At 35.6% G+C, this 18,419-nt stretch overlaps 2 protein-coding genes and 1 pseudogene across 4 annotated transcripts; 2 read left to right on the top strand and 1 right to left on the bottom strand.

Annotated features, from left to right (window-relative positions):
- The first annotated feature begins 1,581 nt into the window (after positions 1 to 1,581).
- On the top strand, positions 1,582 to 3,962 carry LOC143608972 (cysteine proteinase inhibitor 12-like; annotated as a pseudogene). The gene is made up of 4 exons (XR_013149358.1): positions 1,582 to 1,822; positions 3,138 to 3,350; positions 3,401 to 3,571; positions 3,646 to 3,962. The product of XR_013149358.1 is annotated as a cysteine proteinase inhibitor 12-like (transcript).
- Positions 3,963 to 4,534: 572 nt separating this feature from the next.
- Positions 4,535 to 7,618, bottom strand: LOC143608967 (UDP-arabinose 4-epimerase 1-like). Of its 2 annotated transcripts, none has more exons than XM_077083850.1 (8): positions 7,435 to 7,597; positions 6,466 to 6,560; positions 6,285 to 6,392; positions 6,097 to 6,188; positions 5,865 to 6,006; positions 5,648 to 5,742; positions 5,142 to 5,271; positions 4,535 to 5,032 (listed from the first exon to the last, which is right to left on the bottom strand). In XM_077083850.1, exons 1-8 carry the CDS (start codon positions 7,481 to 7,483, stop codon positions 4,649 to 4,651), a joined length of 1,095 nt encoding a protein of 364 aa, XP_076939965.1. In that variant the 5' UTR covers positions 7,484 to 7,597; the 3' UTR covers positions 4,535 to 4,648. The 2 variants fall into 2 exon arrangements, with proteins under 2 accessions (XP_076939965.1, XP_076939964.1); XM_077083849.1 differs by having other exon boundaries at positions 4,536 to 5,032; positions 6,466 to 6,579; positions 7,435 to 7,618.
- Positions 7,619 to 10,502: 2,884 nt separating this feature from the next.
- LOC143608955 (gamma-soluble NSF attachment protein-like) lies at positions 10,503 to 15,172 on the top strand. Its single transcript, XM_077083844.1, has 9 exons — positions 10,503 to 10,622; positions 13,176 to 13,243; positions 13,351 to 13,436; positions 13,517 to 13,674; positions 13,882 to 14,019; positions 14,258 to 14,336; positions 14,467 to 14,546; positions 14,692 to 14,821; positions 14,915 to 15,172. Exons 1-9 carry the CDS (start codon positions 10,576 to 10,578, stop codon positions 15,014 to 15,016), a joined length of 888 nt encoding a protein of 295 aa, XP_076939959.1. The 5' UTR covers positions 10,503 to 10,575; the 3' UTR covers positions 15,017 to 15,172.
- Positions 15,173 to 18,419: the final 3,247 nt, after the last annotated feature.

Genomic DNA, 18,419 nt, shown 5'->3' with positions numbered 1-18,419 from the left:
GTGAGGATTAATCTCATTTTTGACGAGATGTGGGGTTTGAGTGTGTTTCCTTGACGATGTGACTTTTAAAGACAACAAAAAATGTTTTCTCCACCACTGGCGTTATGCATAGATCATTTATGTCACGAGATAAAAATCTTATCGAGATCTAAACTAAATTCAACAAACAACACAAAATATAGTTTTTCATAAACCATCCTAAATTTGGTCAAAAGTTTGTCTTACTGATTATGTGTTTGCTTTTATAAAATATTGAGTTCCCCTTGTGTGAATGTTTTTGCTGTGAGAAAGAGAGACAGTGGCGCGGCTGGCGCCTGGTTATGGCGATAGCCGACAGGTGGCTTGTTAAGTGGTGGTTGGTTGTAGCGGTGGCCAGTGGTGGAAAGGACATGATTAAACTTACCTGAAAATTTGGTGTTCTTTAGTGGAAAGGACGAAAGTTGCAACCTTTTATAGACATTAGGTACATTTTTTTTGACACATGTTAAGATAAAGATTGAATAACAAACTAGGAAACTGATTAAAAAAACGAAATTTATAACTTACTCTTTTTTATTGACGACCAAAACAATTTATTAAAAGCTAACAAGAAGCTAAACAACCGTAAAAACAATAACACTCGATACACAAAACGACCACCTAACAAAAAAACAACAACATGGAAATCAACAAAATGACAAGGATCATCCGCCCACCCATACAAGCTCTATGTTACACCTGAAATAGAAGCTAATCCTCCCAAAACAAACCAAGCCTTCGTGATCTATTCTTGATCCAAAGAAAGCCCAACACCTTAATTTCCTCAACTAAACTAGTAGCTTGAATGGGGATCACATTATTAACTAAACCATTCATCTTCATCCACAAGCACCACAATAAAATCAAAGCAAATAGCATGAAATATTTTAGCCTTATCCTCATGAAACGAGGTAAACTTATGTAATTGCAACACATTCCCGAATACAAAACTGCGAAATCAAGCACAACACCGTTTGAGCAAGACCACACGAGATGAACACGTGTTCAATCGACTCCTCAACTTCCCCTCAAATTGTACATATAAACGAACTAACCGGCATATTCCTTTTCACCAAGGCATCAAATGTCGGTTTACGACCCAAAACCGCCCCTGTAGCAACAAAACCGACTTTCTTCGGGACCAACCTATTCCACTCGAAAACATATTCGGGACATGAAAACGAATGTAAAGTTATAAAAATAAAAGAACAAATTAATGTAGCCAGAGTTGCGCAAAACAGTATAAAACTCAAAACCGAGTTGGGTTGAAACTAGTTCAGTTGATCAACAAATGTCAAAACCGATTTCGGCTAGAATTTTGATTGGTTTCGGTTCGGGCTTTGACTAGTTTTCGCTGGAAGTGTAACCCGTTTTTATAAAGAAAATTACAAATCGATTCCAAAAGTAAATTTTCATTTGAATCTAAACTCTCCTTGAGATTTACGTTAACGTGTACTTTTGATAACACGCGTACGCTTCACGTTCACCGTCAGATGAACACAACACAACACAACACAAAGAATATGAATATGAATATGAATATGAATATGAATATGAACTCACGTCACAATCACGAAACCTCACAAAATCAAAAACCAATAAACCAAAAATGCAAATCAAACGCTACAATAATCAGATTTTTCTGCTACTACTAGTCGTAGCATCATCATCATCATCATCGTTGTTGTTGAATTCAATGGCAGATCACACTCCTGCCGGAAGCTTGCAAAACTCATCGTCTTCCAACACTGACGTCATCGACGGCCTCGTTCGTTTCGCCATCGATGAACATAACAAAAAAGAGGTCGTTTGAGATGATTTGTTAATCCGTTTCGTCTTTATGCTGATTCAATTGTTTATTTTGTGACTTAGGGTTAATTAGATCGCAAAGTTAGGGTTAATTGGTAGCTTGAGTCTAGTATTGATTACACTAGCTCCGGTCTGAGATCGAGCCTAAAACTAAGCTTGTTTAATTAAAAAATTAGCCTGAGCCTGATCCCGAGCCCTCACTTGTCAAGCTCAAGCTAGCTCACGAGCCTAAACAAGTTAGTTATTTATTTAATTTTTGTTTAATTGAATATATAATTTTATGATAATTATATTATTATTATTATTGTTATTGTACGTCCTGCTTGCGGTGCGCGCATATAATGTATATATGTGTGAACCCTTTGGTGGGCAAAAGTGAAATTGCACCAACTTTGACGTTATTTTACTAATCTCGTGAAAATAACGTTAAAAGTGGCGGAAGGTTAATCATGCATCATGTGGTGGCGTTGATAGCCGAAAGACTAGGGTACGCGCACCGATTGGCCGGTGTCCCGATGGTTGAGTGTTATGTGCCTCGTGTCCAAGGCTTGATGCAAAACTACTATCAAGCCGGGGGTCCCACCGGAAGCAGCTCTATATTCCTACGGGGTAGAGGTAAGGTTGTCTACATCTTACCCTCCTCAGACCCTACCATAGCTTTGCTATTGGTGGGATATACTGAGTACGATGATGATCATCATTGTGGCTTTTTATTTATCATTGTGTTTTCTGTTTATTTTCGTCATTGTGTTTTTTTTCTTTAATATTTGTGTTATATTTTGCGATCTATTGTGTCTTTGTACCCTTTATAGCTTTAAGAGATTGTGTAGGGTAACCCAACCCATATTATGTTATGTATAAAATATATAACATTTGCCTGTTTATTCAAACAGTGTTGGTGGAATCATCAATGTAACTGTATTTGTGTTCCTTCATATGCATCAATATGTGACTCATATATTAAAATTCAGTTTTCGCAGATCATAATCTTGAAACTAAACATGATGATTTAGGACAAACTAGGTCGTGAATTAGAGGTATGACGAATGTTATACGGTTTTACAAATACATGTAATTTTTGTTGGTGTTGAAAGTAATATATTTACAATTAAGACAAATCTCAACTGTAAAACTAGGGATTTGAGAAAGGTTGTTAAATAGGGTAGTTCTAGGTGAAACTTCAAAACCTAAGCAAAATTCTTGATCACTTTACTTCTTATTTATTTATTTATTTATATTTAATTATATCATGATATGATTTATAAAGAATATAAAGAGAACATTAATCTTAAGGTATGCATTTTCATCAGAATAAAATGCTGAAGTTGGCAAGGGTGGTCAAGACGCAAGAGCAAGTGGTTGCAGGCACTTTGCATCATCTTACACTGGAGGTTGATGATCATGAGGGAAACAAGAAAATATACCAGGCCAAAGTTTGGGTAAAGCCATGGTTGAACTTTAAGGAACTGCAAGAATTTATTCATATTAGTGAACACAACTCTGAACATGATGAAGTGAAATAGGTAGATACTAATTCTTGTCAAACTGTTAGCCAAATTCAGTTTCTTGACAGCATAAGTTTAATGTTTTGAAACCAGATGGCGGTGTCTCAGGTTATCAGTCAGTACCTGTTGAGGATATTGTGGTCCAGGATGCTGCAAATCATGTCATCAAAACACTGCAGCAGAGATCTAATTCGTTATATCCTTATAAATTGCTAGAAGTAATTCATGCTAACACAGAGGTATGCTACTTTTGACATTTGAAAGATAAAAATGTAACCTGAATTAAGCCGTTAATTTAAAAATTATGTGACAGGCTGAGGAAGGATTGGCAAAATATGATATCCTGTTGAAGGTAAAAGGAATGACAAAGAAGAGAAATTCAAGGCTGATGTGCACAAGGACAATGCAGGGGTGTTTCATGTTAACCACATGGTGCAGGACCATTCTTAATTGGATCTTGCTTCATGAATCTGACAGGTATTAACTGTATGCATGTTTTATGTCTAATAATCCTTCGGTACTGGATCATAATACTTTGATTACATAATATAAATACCTTTGTTTTGTGGTATTTGATACGATATGACTTATGAGTAATAGTTTATTATGTAACTACCATAAACTTGAATGTTGACCCTTTTTTGTAGAAATTGTATGTTAAGTTGCTTAGTAGCGAAAGCTATGTTGTTTTAGATTATATGCTTGGTTAGATGTGTCGGTTTAACTGAGTTGTCTTTGACTTTTGAGTGTGTTGATTTGAGTTCTTTTTTGTCTTTAAAGGGCAAAATTAGTATTTAGCATTAGTAGCCAAAAGGGGAACGGGTACCAAAATTAGCATAAGTAGCCAAAAAGGAAACTCGGTCCTTTTGACCGACTTGGTCTTGAGTTTATTGATTTAAAAATGCTGCTTTTGGGAGACGCCAAACACTAATACACTATCCGAACATAAGAAGTATATTAGACACATAGGGTGCTTCTCATGGAATCTAAGCAGTAGAAACATTGAGGTATAACATAGTTGTAAAATGACGTGTATACTTTAGTGATTCTCTTAGCAAGATAATACTGAAAAACAAAGAACCAAAATGTATTATTCATCTCTCTCCATGATCACTCTCAACCCATATGATGTACGGGTTGCTCTCCTACTACAACCCTCTACCCCCCTTCCCTCAATGCGTAAAATACAAATACGGAAATACCCATTACAACAATATTTGTCCAAAAGACCCTATAATCATATTTGTATTCATGGTTTTCTTCCTATGCAAAAGTTTATAAATTTGAAATTTCTTGTATGAATTTGGTATAAGTTTCTATGATGAACCCTTTGTGGGCCCATACCCATTATGATGCAACTTTTGCCATTTCCAGGCCACCTGTAAACTCTTTTCCAGATCAGTGTATTTTGCTGTCCAGTTAAGTTCGCGGTGTATCTTTGTGGGGTCACTGTACACCTCAGCATAGTCACCGGGACGACGTGGCAAAGATTCAACATCTATGGTCACCCCTGTTGCCCTTTTACAAGCTTCAACAAACTCCCTAACTGATCTTCCTTGTCCCGTACCAACGTTGTATATTCCTACTTTCCCAGGTTGTGCTTTCTGTAGTGCTTTTACATGAGCATCTACTAGATCGGTTACGTCAATGTAGTCGCGTACGCATGTTCCGTCTGCGGTTTTATAGTCTGTTCCTCGAATCTGTTATAGTTGGTTAATTGTTAGATGATGAAAGTGTTTAAAGTTTAAACCAATATGTTTAAGAGTATATAGCAGAGTTTCTAATGAGATTAGATCAGATTAAGCTAACCTTAAGCCCTTTTGTAATTCCGCGAGCCGCATCAAAACACGCAGTTGATATCCGTCCGTGTTCACGAAATTCTGGTCTTGGTGCTTCTCCTAACCTTCCTTCTGGATCTGAGCCAATAACATTGAAGTATCTGCAAGTTGAATATCAAGGTAAAACTACTTATTTGCCAATCTTGAAATACAAAATATGAATGTACTTGACGGTAAACCCCGTCAACACGTTTTGGATCGGGCATGGGTCTAAGTGGGGTAACTTTGTGACCCGGGCTGGACTGACCCGCCAACACTTTTTGGTATTTTTTGAATTTTGTAAATAATTGATGCATCGATATAATTTCTTTTCAATAAACTGATTTGAGACGCAAATTCGAGTACATGTCTAGTACGTTTTTTTAACCGTCCGGCCTGTTCCATTTCGAACCTTTGTTTAAAATATTTGACCAACAAAACACAACCCCGATTGACCCGTTTCTACATAAATGGATCAAACGGTGCACAAACATAAACCTTAAGATCATGAAAGCCATCTTTGAGTTTTTATGAAAATCCAGGATAATATCTTCTGCCATCTTCTTGGCTTTTCCATACGGGTTAATCGGGTTCTAAAATATTCAACAGAAAAAACACAAGCAAGATAAACACATTTCGCACCACAGACTAATTTTATATAGATAACATCAAAACTCTAATATATTAGTACTCAAATAAAAATCTTTAATATTACCTGAGGGGTATCTTCGGTAATTGGCATTATATCGGGTTCCCCATATGTAGCACAAGTACTAGAGTATATCAAAGTATTCACATTATGTGCTGCCATAGCCTCTATCACCAGCATGGTATTTGATGTAATATTGTGATAATATCTGCATTATAACAATAACAAAACTCGGGCATCAAAGTAAACTCGAGCATCATATAAAACGGGTTACAGATCCGAGAGGTATCGTTCTTACTTTAGGGGGTCAAGGGTACTTTCGCCAACGTATGCAACTGCTGCAAAATGCATTACCGCATCAAATGCATTTTCTGAGAAGATTTTCTTTAGCTGAAATGTTTGATCAAGGAAATAAAACATATCCATGTAAGGTTGTTGTTTGTGCTACACATGATGTTTTGTTACCTAGTACATATCAAAGGATACAGCTTTTGGATCACCCAAGTCAGCTTTAATAAACTGAAGTCTACCGGGTTCCAGAAACAGGTCTTGAAGAACTTTAACTGCTCCTAGGTTTCCCCTGGAGAGATTGTCCTGTCACAAAACAACAAATGAGCACACCACATCTTAATATCATTACTTGAATATATTTAGTTATTTAATTTACCACAATTGTGACACGGTAAGAGTCTTTTAGAAGGCGTAGTGAAGCATGAGAACCGATATAGCCAGCACCGCCCGTTACTAAGACATGAGTAACTCCTGTTTCATGAACAGAAAACTTCAAAACAAACAAAAAGAGAGTATTAAAAATTGCAGGAGGGTCAAACTAATGCAAATTTATAATATACATTATACATTTATAACAACTGAACAAAGTACAAGCAAGCGCATAATTAGATATAAATTAGACCGTGATTACTAGTTACTGTTTAAACTATTTTGATAAACATTAGAGTAAACTACAGTTTTCGTCCCTGTGGTTTGTTTAAATATGCAGTTTTAGTCTAATAGTTTCAAATTTGCTATTTTCGTCCATGTGGTTTTATTTCACTTGTAATTAAAACCGACCCCAATAACACCGTTAAATCTATTCGTTAAACCCATCAGCATGCACCTCACGTGAGGGGCAGTTTTGTCTTTTTTCTCCTCAAATAAACCCCAGCCCCTCACGTGAGAGGGCTTGCGAAATAGGGTTGGGGTTTATTTGGGGATAAATGAGACAAAACTGTCTCTCACGTGAGGTGCACGCTGATGGGTTTAACGACCAGACTTAACGGGGTTAGTGGGTCGGGTTTAATTGCAAGTGAAATGAAACCACTGGGACGGAAATTGCAAATTTGAAACTATTGGACTAAAACCGCATATTTAAACAAATCACAGGGATGAAAACCGCACTTTACTCTAAACATTAACAAAGACAGTTAAACTTATTATCATTATTTGGCATCCTTGAGTTCCCAACATCAGATTAAAAGTCAAGATTATGATTTGACTTCCAAAATATTATCCTATTCCTAAGTCGAACAACGGAAGTTTGACCGTGGATGATTAAAAATCGTAACCATAAACAGTTTATCCAGCAAAAGAATTGATAAACTTAAAAGTATAAGAAAACAGGAACCTAGTTACTTACCGGACACGGTCTGCTGAAATTCGCGGATGCTTTGATTATTACGACACATAGCGCGATAAGACCCGTGGCAAAAATAAGCTTTCTTACTAAACCACTCTTCTTCACCGGATCCACAAAATCCATGCCTGTAAATACAGCAAAGAAAACTGTTTCAAATCCTCTACAGTTTCATGTTATAAAGTAGTTAAAACTTAAAACCATATAAGAGAAGTATAATTGTCATATGGCAAGCCAGCCTACAAGTTTGACTTTATGAAGCTTGAGTTTAACTCGTTGATTTTATGAGTTTTAATTTTGATTTTTTTTTGTTTCTTATTATTTTTATTTGATTATTTTATTTATATAGATAAATTGCTATATATATAGCATTATATATGCTATGATTGCTATCTAGTTATTTTTATCGTGTGTGTACACACATATATGTCTGCGTGTGCGCTAATATTGTGTAATTAAATATTTATTATATTAAGCAAACTTTGTTATGCGTAGATAGCTCGCTTAGACTCGTGAGTTTATTTAAACATATTTAAGTATGTGCTTGAGTTTCACGTATTAATTAAGTTTCAGTTTAGGCATGGACTTGTTCAAGTTTGACTCGATTTAAGTATTCTCTACTCGAATTTGTTAAAGTTTAACTCGATTCAAATTTTCTTGAGTAGACTACGAGTGGTTCATCTTGTTTTCATGATTTCATCACCATGTTCCACACATAATTGTGATGACTATTGATTTAATTTAGAGAAATGTTAAATTGTATTATTTGTTTTTGTACTTTTGTAATGATGATAATATATATAAAAGGAAGAATAATAAAGACAATTGTTGGAAACATTTGATTAAAAATTACGTCGGTTACGACATCGTTTTTCTAGGCAGGTGATTGCCGTTCACGTTGACATAAAACTAATTGTGGTTGGATGTCGCAAAATAGGTTTCATGTATCCAATTTATAACGTATGATTAAAAAACTCTTGGATCGTCCTACTTCGAGGTGAATCTGGTATACGGTTTTACGATATATTAAAATTTTTCATTGGAGTATACAAAAGTCGTTTATTTTTAACTAAGACTGTGTGTCGTTGAATAATATAGTTTTGCTAGTTATTTTGTCATGTCACTGTCACGTACGCAGAGAGACAATCCCATGTTTTATGCGTTGTGGGATAACCCGGCTTTGCTAATTATCATGTCACGTGCCGATTTTTCAAGAAAAAGTTTCTAATGTTTATTTTTATTATTTTTATGAAATACTACAACATAATACTAAATATTCTTGTAATTTATTAAAATCAAACAAATCAACATTTTTTTCTAATCATCGTCTTCACATTCATCATTATTCTTGTTCAACCGCAAATGTTCTACCAAATCTGATGTAAAACTTGAATGTTTCTCCCTGTTTTGTATTTTTCAACAAGTTACAAAGTATCTTGTCGCTGTTTATTAGTGTGGTTGGTGATCCCGTATCATCGTATTCGTCTTGGCAAGTTCCTCGGCCCAAGTCCTCAATTATCATATTATGTATGTTATTTAAGATTATATAAGTATACATAATGTTTGCTAACCTGTCCTTGCAGAGCAAACACGCCGGTTGAGCAATTATGCTCCATCGCTTATTTAGTATACCAAATGAGCTAGCCCCACATTTAAATGACTCTTTTCAAGTTTCAACACAAGCCCATTTAAGTCATTGTGAGCGGAACCGAATTAATACTTTTTAAACCTTCCGTCGAAACATAAATAAATCAACTTTACTTTAGTATAGTAATTAATATTGGAACCCCATGTCAACCTTGATGAAAGTAACCTTTAATTTTGCTTAAAACGCATGCCATGCATTTATTAGTTCTCTTAAATTAAATAAGATGAATATGAGAGCTGCATGCACGTGACCCCTACCTTGCAAAATGCTTAAAACCATCACATGATATGCACGTGACATCTTACCATGAAAGTAGTAATTCATATTTAAACTTTTTAAGATTTTTTTTTTTCATTTCTTAATTTAAAAACCACACCCTAAGTGTGGGCACTTCCTTTTACAAGTATCGGTATCATACCAGAAACTCTCGTTGTAGTCACACCGCTAACAAAAACTTACCAATGACTCGTTTGAGAAAAAGAAGAGTCACACCACTGCCACCCTCGATCCCATTGTTCGAATATCCCTGGCCATATCTTATTCATTTATCTTAACCCACCACCTGTCTTATGAGTGATGACTAGTGACCAAAAAAATAGTTTGGTCATTTTACCAAACTTTCCTAAGTATTTAAGCCTATTACCCTGCCAAACCATATGAAACATCTTTATAACTATTTCAAAAACTTATCATCATGATTCATGTGCCTAAAAACCGAGTTAAAAGAGCATATATCTCAATGCACAAGATCAATAAAAACTTTATTACTAGAACTCTACAAGGTAACATTGACTCAAAAACTCATTATAATTTACCAATTCATGAAGGTGGATTGATAATCATAATATTTAATATGTTAAACAATAATTAAATGCACAAAACAAGCTCTCTAATTTTATTAACCTATAAAACAACTCATTCTTTATCTAATAAATTAATTAACTAGGCATAATAAATCCATTATAACTTCAACTGATTTATCTCTAATTGATTTAAACAAAGCTGCTTAGGAACCAAAAGTCCAGAACCATGCAGGAACGGTTCCGTGTATGACCAACAAAGTCAATAACCAGGCCAGGCAGGAACCGTTTGCTTGTACGGTCAGGTATTTGACCGAGTATTGTCCGAGTTTTATCGGGTTTCGGTCCTGGTTCGGTTTTGACCGGGTAAGGTGGAACCAGTTCCACCAGGTCTGATTCGGTTTCGGTACGATTTTTCTACGGAACCTAACCCCAGTTCATACCCACGGGTCATGTCGTGTAGAAACCGGTTCCAAATCAGGTCTAGAACCAGGTTTTTTCCCACCAAGTAGCAACTCGATTCATATGGTCGAACCGGCCCAGCTACCCGGCCCATAACTCGAATTAGCCCGATAAACTAACAATATCCAACCCGGCAGTTATAATGGGCTTGATTTGAACCGGTGGGTATAATGAACAGTGAGAGAAGATCCGGAATTACTAATTAGAGAAGAAGACGGTTACGGAGATCGATCCATGGCTAGTGCCGATCCTGAAAAACTCATCGCCAAAGCCGATAAACTGTCAGTTTATTATTATTATTATTATTATTATTATGATCATTAGTATCTTCTAATTTCATTTTGTAATTATTATTATTATTCAACTAGGTTTATAATTAACACTTCATTTCCACCAGTTAGGGTTTATTGGAACACCATGACGTAATATAATACGTGTTTAAGTTGTTACCGATAGCTGTGATTAGGTTAAGCTGTAGATCAGTTCCAGCACTCGAATTTACAGATCACTGTTATTCGGTTATAATTGCTTTATAATAGATGTTATTTCAGTTTATCACAGTAGGTTTAAAATTAACATTTGATTTCCAGCAGTTGGGGCTTTTTCGTTTGCTTCGGTGATGATTGGACTCGAATTTAACGACGTTAAGTTGCTGCCGTTAGCTGTGATTAGGTTAGGCTGTGGATCAATTCCAGCACTCGAATTTACAGATCACCGTTTTTAGGAGTCAAAGTCTGTTTTTATCTAGTTATAATTGCTTTATAGATGTTATTTCAGTTGATCACAGTAGGTTTAAAATTAACATTTAATTTTCAGCTGTTAGGATCTATTTGTTTATTTTGGTGGTTATTGGAAGTGTTTTAAGTTTTAACGAACACAAGGACGAGACATTAAGTTGCTAGTGATAGCTGTGATTAGGTTAAGCTATACTGCTGTAGGTCAGTTCTAACACTTGAATTTACAGATCATGGTTTTTAGGTGTCAAAATCTGTTGTTATTCAGTTACTTGTTTTATAGGTGTTATTTCAGTTGATCACAGTAGGTTTGAAATTAACATTTGATTTCAAATAGTTAGGGCTTATTTGTTTGTTTTGGTGGTGATTGGACTCGAATTTAGTCAACACGATGAAGCAAGACGTTAATAGTGAACACGATGAAGCAAGACGTTAAGTTGCTACTGTTAGCTGTGATTAGGTTAAGCTGTAGATCAGTTTCTTCACTCGAATTACAGATTACTATTTTTAGGAGTCAAAACTTAATGCTATTCAGTTAATTGTTTTTTTGATGCTTTGACAGTTGATCACGGTATGCTTGAAATTAACATTTAATTTTCAGCTGTTAGGGCTTATTTGTATGTTTCGGTGGTTATTGGACTTGTTTAATTAACACAAGGACGAAAGACGTTAAGTTGCTAGTGATAGCTGTGATTAGGTTGAGCTATACTGCTGTAGTTCAGTTCCAGCACTTGAATTTACAGATCACGGTTTTTAGGAGTCAAAACCTATAGTTATTCAGTTAATTGTTTTATAGGTGTTATTTCAGTTTATCACAGTAGGTTTAAAATTAACATTTGATTTCAAACAGTTAGGGCTTATTCATTTGTTTTCTGTGATGACCGGACTCGAATTTATTGAACATATTGACGTAAGACGTGTTTACATTGTTCCCGATGGCTGTGATTAGGTTAAGCTGATGGAGCTTGTAAAATATCCGTATAGTTGCAGATCAGTTCTAGTACTTGAATTTACAGATCAGTAGATCACCGTTTTTAGGAGTCAAACTTCAAAGCATATTGTGATTCAGTAAATTGTCTTACAGGCATTCTTTCAGTTGATCACAGTAGGTTTAAAGCAGCAGTTACGGCTTACTCGTTTGTTTTCTGTGATGACTGTACTCGAATTTAACGAAAATTAATGACGTAAGACGTGTTTAGGTTGCTACCGACGACTGTGATTAGGTTAAGCTGATGGAGCTCGTAAAATATCTGTGTGGTTGTAGATCAGTTCCAGTACTCAAATTTACAGATCACCGTTGTTAGGAGTCAAAACATATTGTTATTAAGTTACATTCTTTCAGTTGATTTGCAATCATGGAGAATGGAGATTTGTACGGGATTCTCAAGAGGTTAGAGTTCAAAAGATATTAGGTAAGATAGAGAATTAATGACATGTTGCAGTGCCTGATCTGGACATTTTGATGTGGTCTTTTTGTCAAGTGTTGGATATGCTGATCACCTAAGATATGATTTACAATAATGAACGGGAAATCATGCTTTCATTAGATCGCCTGAAAAAGTTGATTTGTTTTGGATGAAAAGATTCACTTTAATTTTGAACCGTAGAGTGTTAAGTAGTTCCATTGGTTTCCATATATAGTGAAAGATTGCAGTCCTAGTGAGATATGGAGTACCTTATTTAGAACAAGCTTTTAGAAAATGATATATGATCTGCTTCCATAGATACAGATGGAAGCCTAGCTAACACATAGTTCAATTTGTAAACAAGGTTAATCATACATTTGCCAGTCATCCAGATAATATGATGATGTGGTTTGTTACATGGCAGAATACACATACATTTGCCTTGTTTCTTCACGAACTCACATTGATATTAGTTACTGAATAGAAGTTTTGTAGGATGACGTAGATAGTATGCGATAAATACTGCAGGTAATAAGTTATTGAAGTCAATATCTTAGTTAGGGATTCTTGATTGCATTATAGGCTTTATATATTTTTTCTACTGAATATTACATAAGAAAAAGGTACTCCTTAGCTATATTACTTTCTTGTTTAATAATTGTTTGGTTAATTTCTTGCTCTCATATTGCAACAGAACAAAACTCACTTTAACGCGATGGAGTGCCGACTGGAGGAATGCAACTCAATATTATGAGCAGGCAGGTAAATAATTTTGTAACATTAAGAATAGCCGTTATAAAGTTTTTGCAGTTACATGTTTAAGAGGTTGTTAGTCTAACAAGGATGAAGTTATGTCTTATTTATGGCAGCTACTGCTTTTAGGCTTGCCAAAAAACATGAGAAAGCAAAAGTAGCATTTGAGAAAGCTTCAAAAGGACAAGAAATGCTCTCTTCATATCCTTTCTAAACCAATCATGTCTTTCTGTTAGAGAATCATTTGTGTTTACAGTCGTCTAGCCTTAACAAAAAATCAAACCATGGGATGCTGCTAAGCATATGGAGTCTGCTGGTGCTTTAGCTGTTGAACTAGGCATATGGAGTGAAGTTGCTGACTTTTACAGAAGGGCTGCTGATCTGTACAATGAGTGTGGCAGGGCACAACCTGCCTCTGATGCCCTTGCAAAAGGTGCCCGGTAGGCATTTCTTTTCCTTGCTAGCTGTAAATAACATGTTTCATATTACACTTATACATTTTGAAATTTCTTTCACCAAAATCAAATATGATGATAACCACATATCATTGCAGCCTAAGTTGTGATATCACTTAGTTTAGTCAATCAGAACAATCATTTTTTTGGGTCAAGAAGTTCATGAAGATAATATATCAATTTATTTTACAGTGCTCTAGAAGATGCTAAGCCTGAGGAGGCCATTACAATGTATACTGATGCCTGCACACTACTTGAGGAGGATGGCAAGGAAAATATGGCATTTGATTTGTATCGTGCCATTACTAATGTTTACATAAAGCTTGAAAAGTAAGGGATCTTTTTCTCTGATAATATCTTTTTAAATACTTATGCACATGGTTTAGACAATTTACTATCTTTGCTTGTTATTTATATACCATGATGGCTATTTACAGCTGTAATTGTCAATATGGCATTTGATTGTGTAATTGTTGATAAATCCTGTGGTACTTAGACTTTGCATTACCAAGCTTTCTTTGCAGATTTTATTTTTTCATACCAAACATTTTTGTTAATTTGTTTCAAGGTACACTGATGCTGCAACTTTTCTTTTGAGATGGGCTGTGGCAGCTAATAAATGCAATGCTCTTCATAGCCAGTGCAAGGTGCATAAGTTTTTCTTTCTTAAGTTTCATACTTCTGGGCTCTGTTTTTCTACTCTTTCAATGTTAATTGTTTTTCTTCATGTAACTGTTTTTGCAAGTATTTACTAAAACATGTTTTTTTTGGATGCAGGCTTATCTTAGTGCGATTATTGTATACCTATCAGCTCATGATTACAAGCAAGCAGAACAGTGCTATAATGATTGTTGTCAGTAAGTTCACTTTATTTTATTGTTTTTCATTTTTTACCTTTTGGTTCCGTAACTTGGTAAAACAATTATCCCGGATTACAAGTATTTAAGGTTTTAAAAAGCATACTAGTTTTAATTTAGGCATTTTCTGGCTTCTGTTTTGCAGGATTGATACGTTTCTGAGTAGCGATCAGAGTCATTGTGCCAGTAAGCTTCTTTCTGCATACAGAGAGGCTGATGTTGAAGAAATCAAACATGTAGCTAAATCGGGTACTGTATCCGGCCTTGATCACATGGTAAACCTTTAACCTTCTGAATAATTTTGAGCATTATATACAAAAATAAATGATATATTAAAAATCAACTTACTTGATATAACAATGTTACAGATTATCCGACTTGCCAGGAAGCTGCCTACTGGTGAACTGGTTGCGATGGAATCCGGCTCACTGGAGAATGGAGAGGCCCTTGATGAAGATGATCTCACATAGTCATAAACATATATGAAATATGTGTGTGTTGTGTGTGAAAATGGTGACATTATATATTTGATTGATTATGCGGCATATTATTATTTGCATGATGCATTATAAAGTTGTTCTACATAATATGAATTTGAAAGTATAAGGGACTTGAAAATTATACTCTTTGTTTGCCTTGGTTGCTCACTTTTGAAAATTAGAGAATTACCGAACCCAAATGGTCTTTTGGGGTTAAGTCGGACGCCTATTGGCGACACATACCAAAGGGCTTGTGGCTTTGGGTATTAAGGTGCAAGAAAATGCGTCCCTTTTAAAATGATGGTTCTAGTCGCATGTTAGATAGGGAGTGAAGTCATGAGTGGTTTTACAGGGTGTTTGAGTTAGCCGTTTAAAAAGTAGTGGCGATGTATGGTAGCAGGACGAGTTTGTTTGAACAAGTCACTTTTATACTTTAGTAATGGTTGAAAATGACGGTGTTAGGTTTTCTTGATGTGTTCATTCAATATAAAGATTAATAATATTCAATGGGTTTTATATGTTTCACGTGTTTTTTTAACTATTTTGTTGGTTTGACTCGAGAGAAACACAATAAGGTTGAGGTATATCAATTACTAGGTTAAAAACCCGTGTATTGCATGGGGTGGGTATAATAATAAGATCGGTAAAAGCTAGAGAATAAGACCAATGTATTCATCAATATGAATATTGAAAGCCCGTAAACGAATCGAATGAACACCAACAAGGGCATATTCGTGTTCGTTCATTTAACTTTATAATTAATCAAACAAATATTTATAGTCATGTTCGTTTATTTAAAAATGGACATTTGTGTTCGTTTATGTTCATTTGTTTAAAATCTAAACAAACATAACCAAACAAAGATAAAGGAACATAAATAAACGTATATGAACCAATATGAATGAACACAACCAAACATAAACAAACTTAAATGAAAACACATAAATGAACGCAAATTAACAAATATAAAATCGTTAAGCTGATGACATATACGGATAATATTTAATTATATTCTATTAATACATAAACGAACGTTCATGAACATACCTAACGATCCGATTACAGTATAATAAATAACCAAACCATAAAATCCGATTGCAGAAATCAGAGCAGCGACCATTACGTTCCCAATCGCCAAAACGAGTAGTCTCGGGACCGTGTGGGCCACCGATCTCGCCGGTCTTATTGTTTATATCAAGTTCATCGACATCTTCATCTTTTTGGTTCTTCTTCTTCTTCTTCTCTAATTCGGTTAGGGTTTTGTCGTGAACCTTTTCAGCCGATCTAGAGACTGATGATCGTACGGTGGAGAAGAGGCGGCGCAGAGAAGACATTGTGATCGCAAATTAATTAAGTTTGCGATTTCAGATTACTCTAATTAAGTTTATAAATCCAAAAAAACCAAACACATAAAACAGCCAAGTGGAGTGGAGACTGATGGGTGGTTACCGACAGTGGTGCTGGAACTTGGAAGAGGAGATAATAAGGCAGAAGAGAAGTAGCGATGTTGTTGTGTTATGTTAGTAAGCAGATAGATCTAGGGTTTTAGTAATATATTTTTTTTTTGATAAAATATTGATCATTTTATATATAACACAAACCAAACTACATCTGGATAATGGGTAAGCGAGTAACAAGCTGCGCCGCTATCCCCTTTTGAATCGCAAAGCCTATTCTACTAAATATAAATCATTGGTTCCTCGGGCTCTGCGAGTCACTGTGGACCACCTTCTGCACCCGCTCCAAGAAGCGAACCGCCTCGGGAGCTAGGGATCCAAAAGTGTCGAAGGCAAATGGAATGAACACGTGCTGATTCTCCAAACACGATGTCTCATGCTTAGCAACCTTCCTAGACTCCGCTCTCAAAACCGCCTGTCCCGGTACGAAGCCACTGTCTCTCAGCCCCACCAACGGGGACACCCCAGTGAAGTCAACACACGCATGCTTACCCCCTAATGTCGGATATTTCGGATACGGATTCATATTTGAAAAGTTTTCGACACCCCTACTGCCAACATGAGTTACCAAACATTTATGTTTTGAAAGACGGTATAATTTTAGAACATCAAAATTGCACCAACTATTCCAAATTTCTTTGATCCTGGTATTAGAGGTGCAGAAATCAGGTTTTTAAAATACCCAAGTTTGGGTATGGAACCGGGTTCAAGTATGACCGAGTATGGGTAAAAACCATGTCGGGTTTGGGTTTGGGTCCGGGTACTGCCTCTAAAAACCATACTCTATGCATCGGGTTCGGGTCGGGTATAAAACCGGGTATTTGAATACCCTTTTTTCGGGTATTGAAAAAGCCCTTTTTGTTGGTTTTTTCGGGCCTTTTTTTCGGGTATTTTTCGAGTATAGATTGGTTTTTTCCGGCTTTTTTTCCAGGTGTTTTTCGAGTATAGATTGGTTTTTTCAAAAGTTTGCACTTTTTAGGGGTATTTTTTGGGTATTTTTAATGTATTTTTCGGGTATGGAACCGGTCGGGTATTATCGGGTACAAATCGGGTCGGTTTCAGGTTCGGGTTTTAGTACCGAAATGCACACCCTATCCGTACCATACGGGTATTAAAAACCCAGGTATTAGAAAAACCAGTTCGGGTTTTACTGATTAATTTTGCGCTAATCGGCTGTTTAATTGGTCAACGGTTAAATCCGGCTAGAATCGGTGGTTTTCGGCGAGATTTTGACCAAAATTAGCAGTTTTCAACGAGATTCCGACCAAAATTAGTGGTTTTCGGCAAGATTATAGCAAAAACTAGCGGTTTTCGGTGAGATTCCAACCAATTTCCGGCCAAAATATGTTTATGTATGTATAAAACTGAAAATTACATATAAAAATGCGTGCATGCATATATAAAACTGAAAAATATATACATTAATGTCCAATCCAATTAATCTCGATTAATAGTCTTTACTCCACCGCCCGACTAGCGATTTTTACATCGGTTCAAACACCACGTAAACAAATTCGCTATTAAAATTTTTGTATTGTTAGTGAAACTACCGACGAACTTGCAAGTTGTATGTCACCTTTTACACATTTGTCAAACATATAGCCAGCCACATGAACACTCCAAGTAAAATCCAATAATTTGAGTTTGTCAGTAATTTTACTTTTGTGTAGTAAAAATAATACTACGATGTAAATGAAAGATCATCCTAGTACACATTTTCATATATTTAATTCTTTCTTTCTTTAATCATAGCCAATATTCTTATAATTTTATAATTGCGGTAATATTAACATGTATTGTATTTTGAAATTTTTAGTAATAAATTTTCCTTTTATAAAAAGTAATAACTGGACATATCACTGTTCACAAATACCCATCTCTATCTCTCTCACTCACATACACATACACAAACACACAGTCCAATCTCACCTCTCTGG

The sequence above is a fragment of the Bidens hawaiensis genome, unplaced genomic scaffold, assembly GCF_021521415.1.
Source record: "Bidens hawaiensis isolate Kalapana, Puna unplaced genomic scaffold, B.hawaiensis_p1.1 tig00419464_1, whole genome shotgun sequence".
Lineage (NCBI taxonomy): Eukaryota > Viridiplantae > Streptophyta > Magnoliopsida > Asterales > Asteraceae > Bidens > Bidens hawaiensis.
Note: the sequence above shows the minus strand (reverse complement) of the source record. Positions and strands in the feature narration are given on the sequence as shown.

Bases quoted from the DNA above. Each gene is read 5' to 3' on its own strand.
- LOC143608967 (XM_077083849.1), bottom strand. From the start codon at position 7,557: ATGGATTTTGTGGATCCGGTGAAGAAGAGTGGTTTAGTAAGAAAGCTT. The intron at 5,743-5,864 runs GTAATATTAAAG...TGAATATTTTAG, and splicing joins TTACCGAAGATACCCCTCAG to AACCCGATTAACCCGTATGG. The intron at 5,272-5,647 runs GTTTATGTTTGT...TTCAACTTGCAG, and splicing joins ATGGCTTTCATGATCTTAAG to ATACTTCAATGTTATTGGCT.
- LOC143608955 (XM_077083844.1), top strand. From the start codon at position 10,576: ATGGCTAGTGCCGATCCTGAAAAACTCATCGCCAAAGCCGATAAACT. The intron at 13,437-13,516 runs TATCCTTTCTAA...CAAAAAATCAAA, and splicing joins GACAAGAAATGCTCTCTTCA to CCATGGGATGCTGCTAAGCA. The intron at 14,337-14,466 runs GTGCATAAGTTT...TTTTGGATGCAG, and splicing joins CTCTTCATAGCCAGTGCAAG to GCTTATCTTAGTGCGATTAT.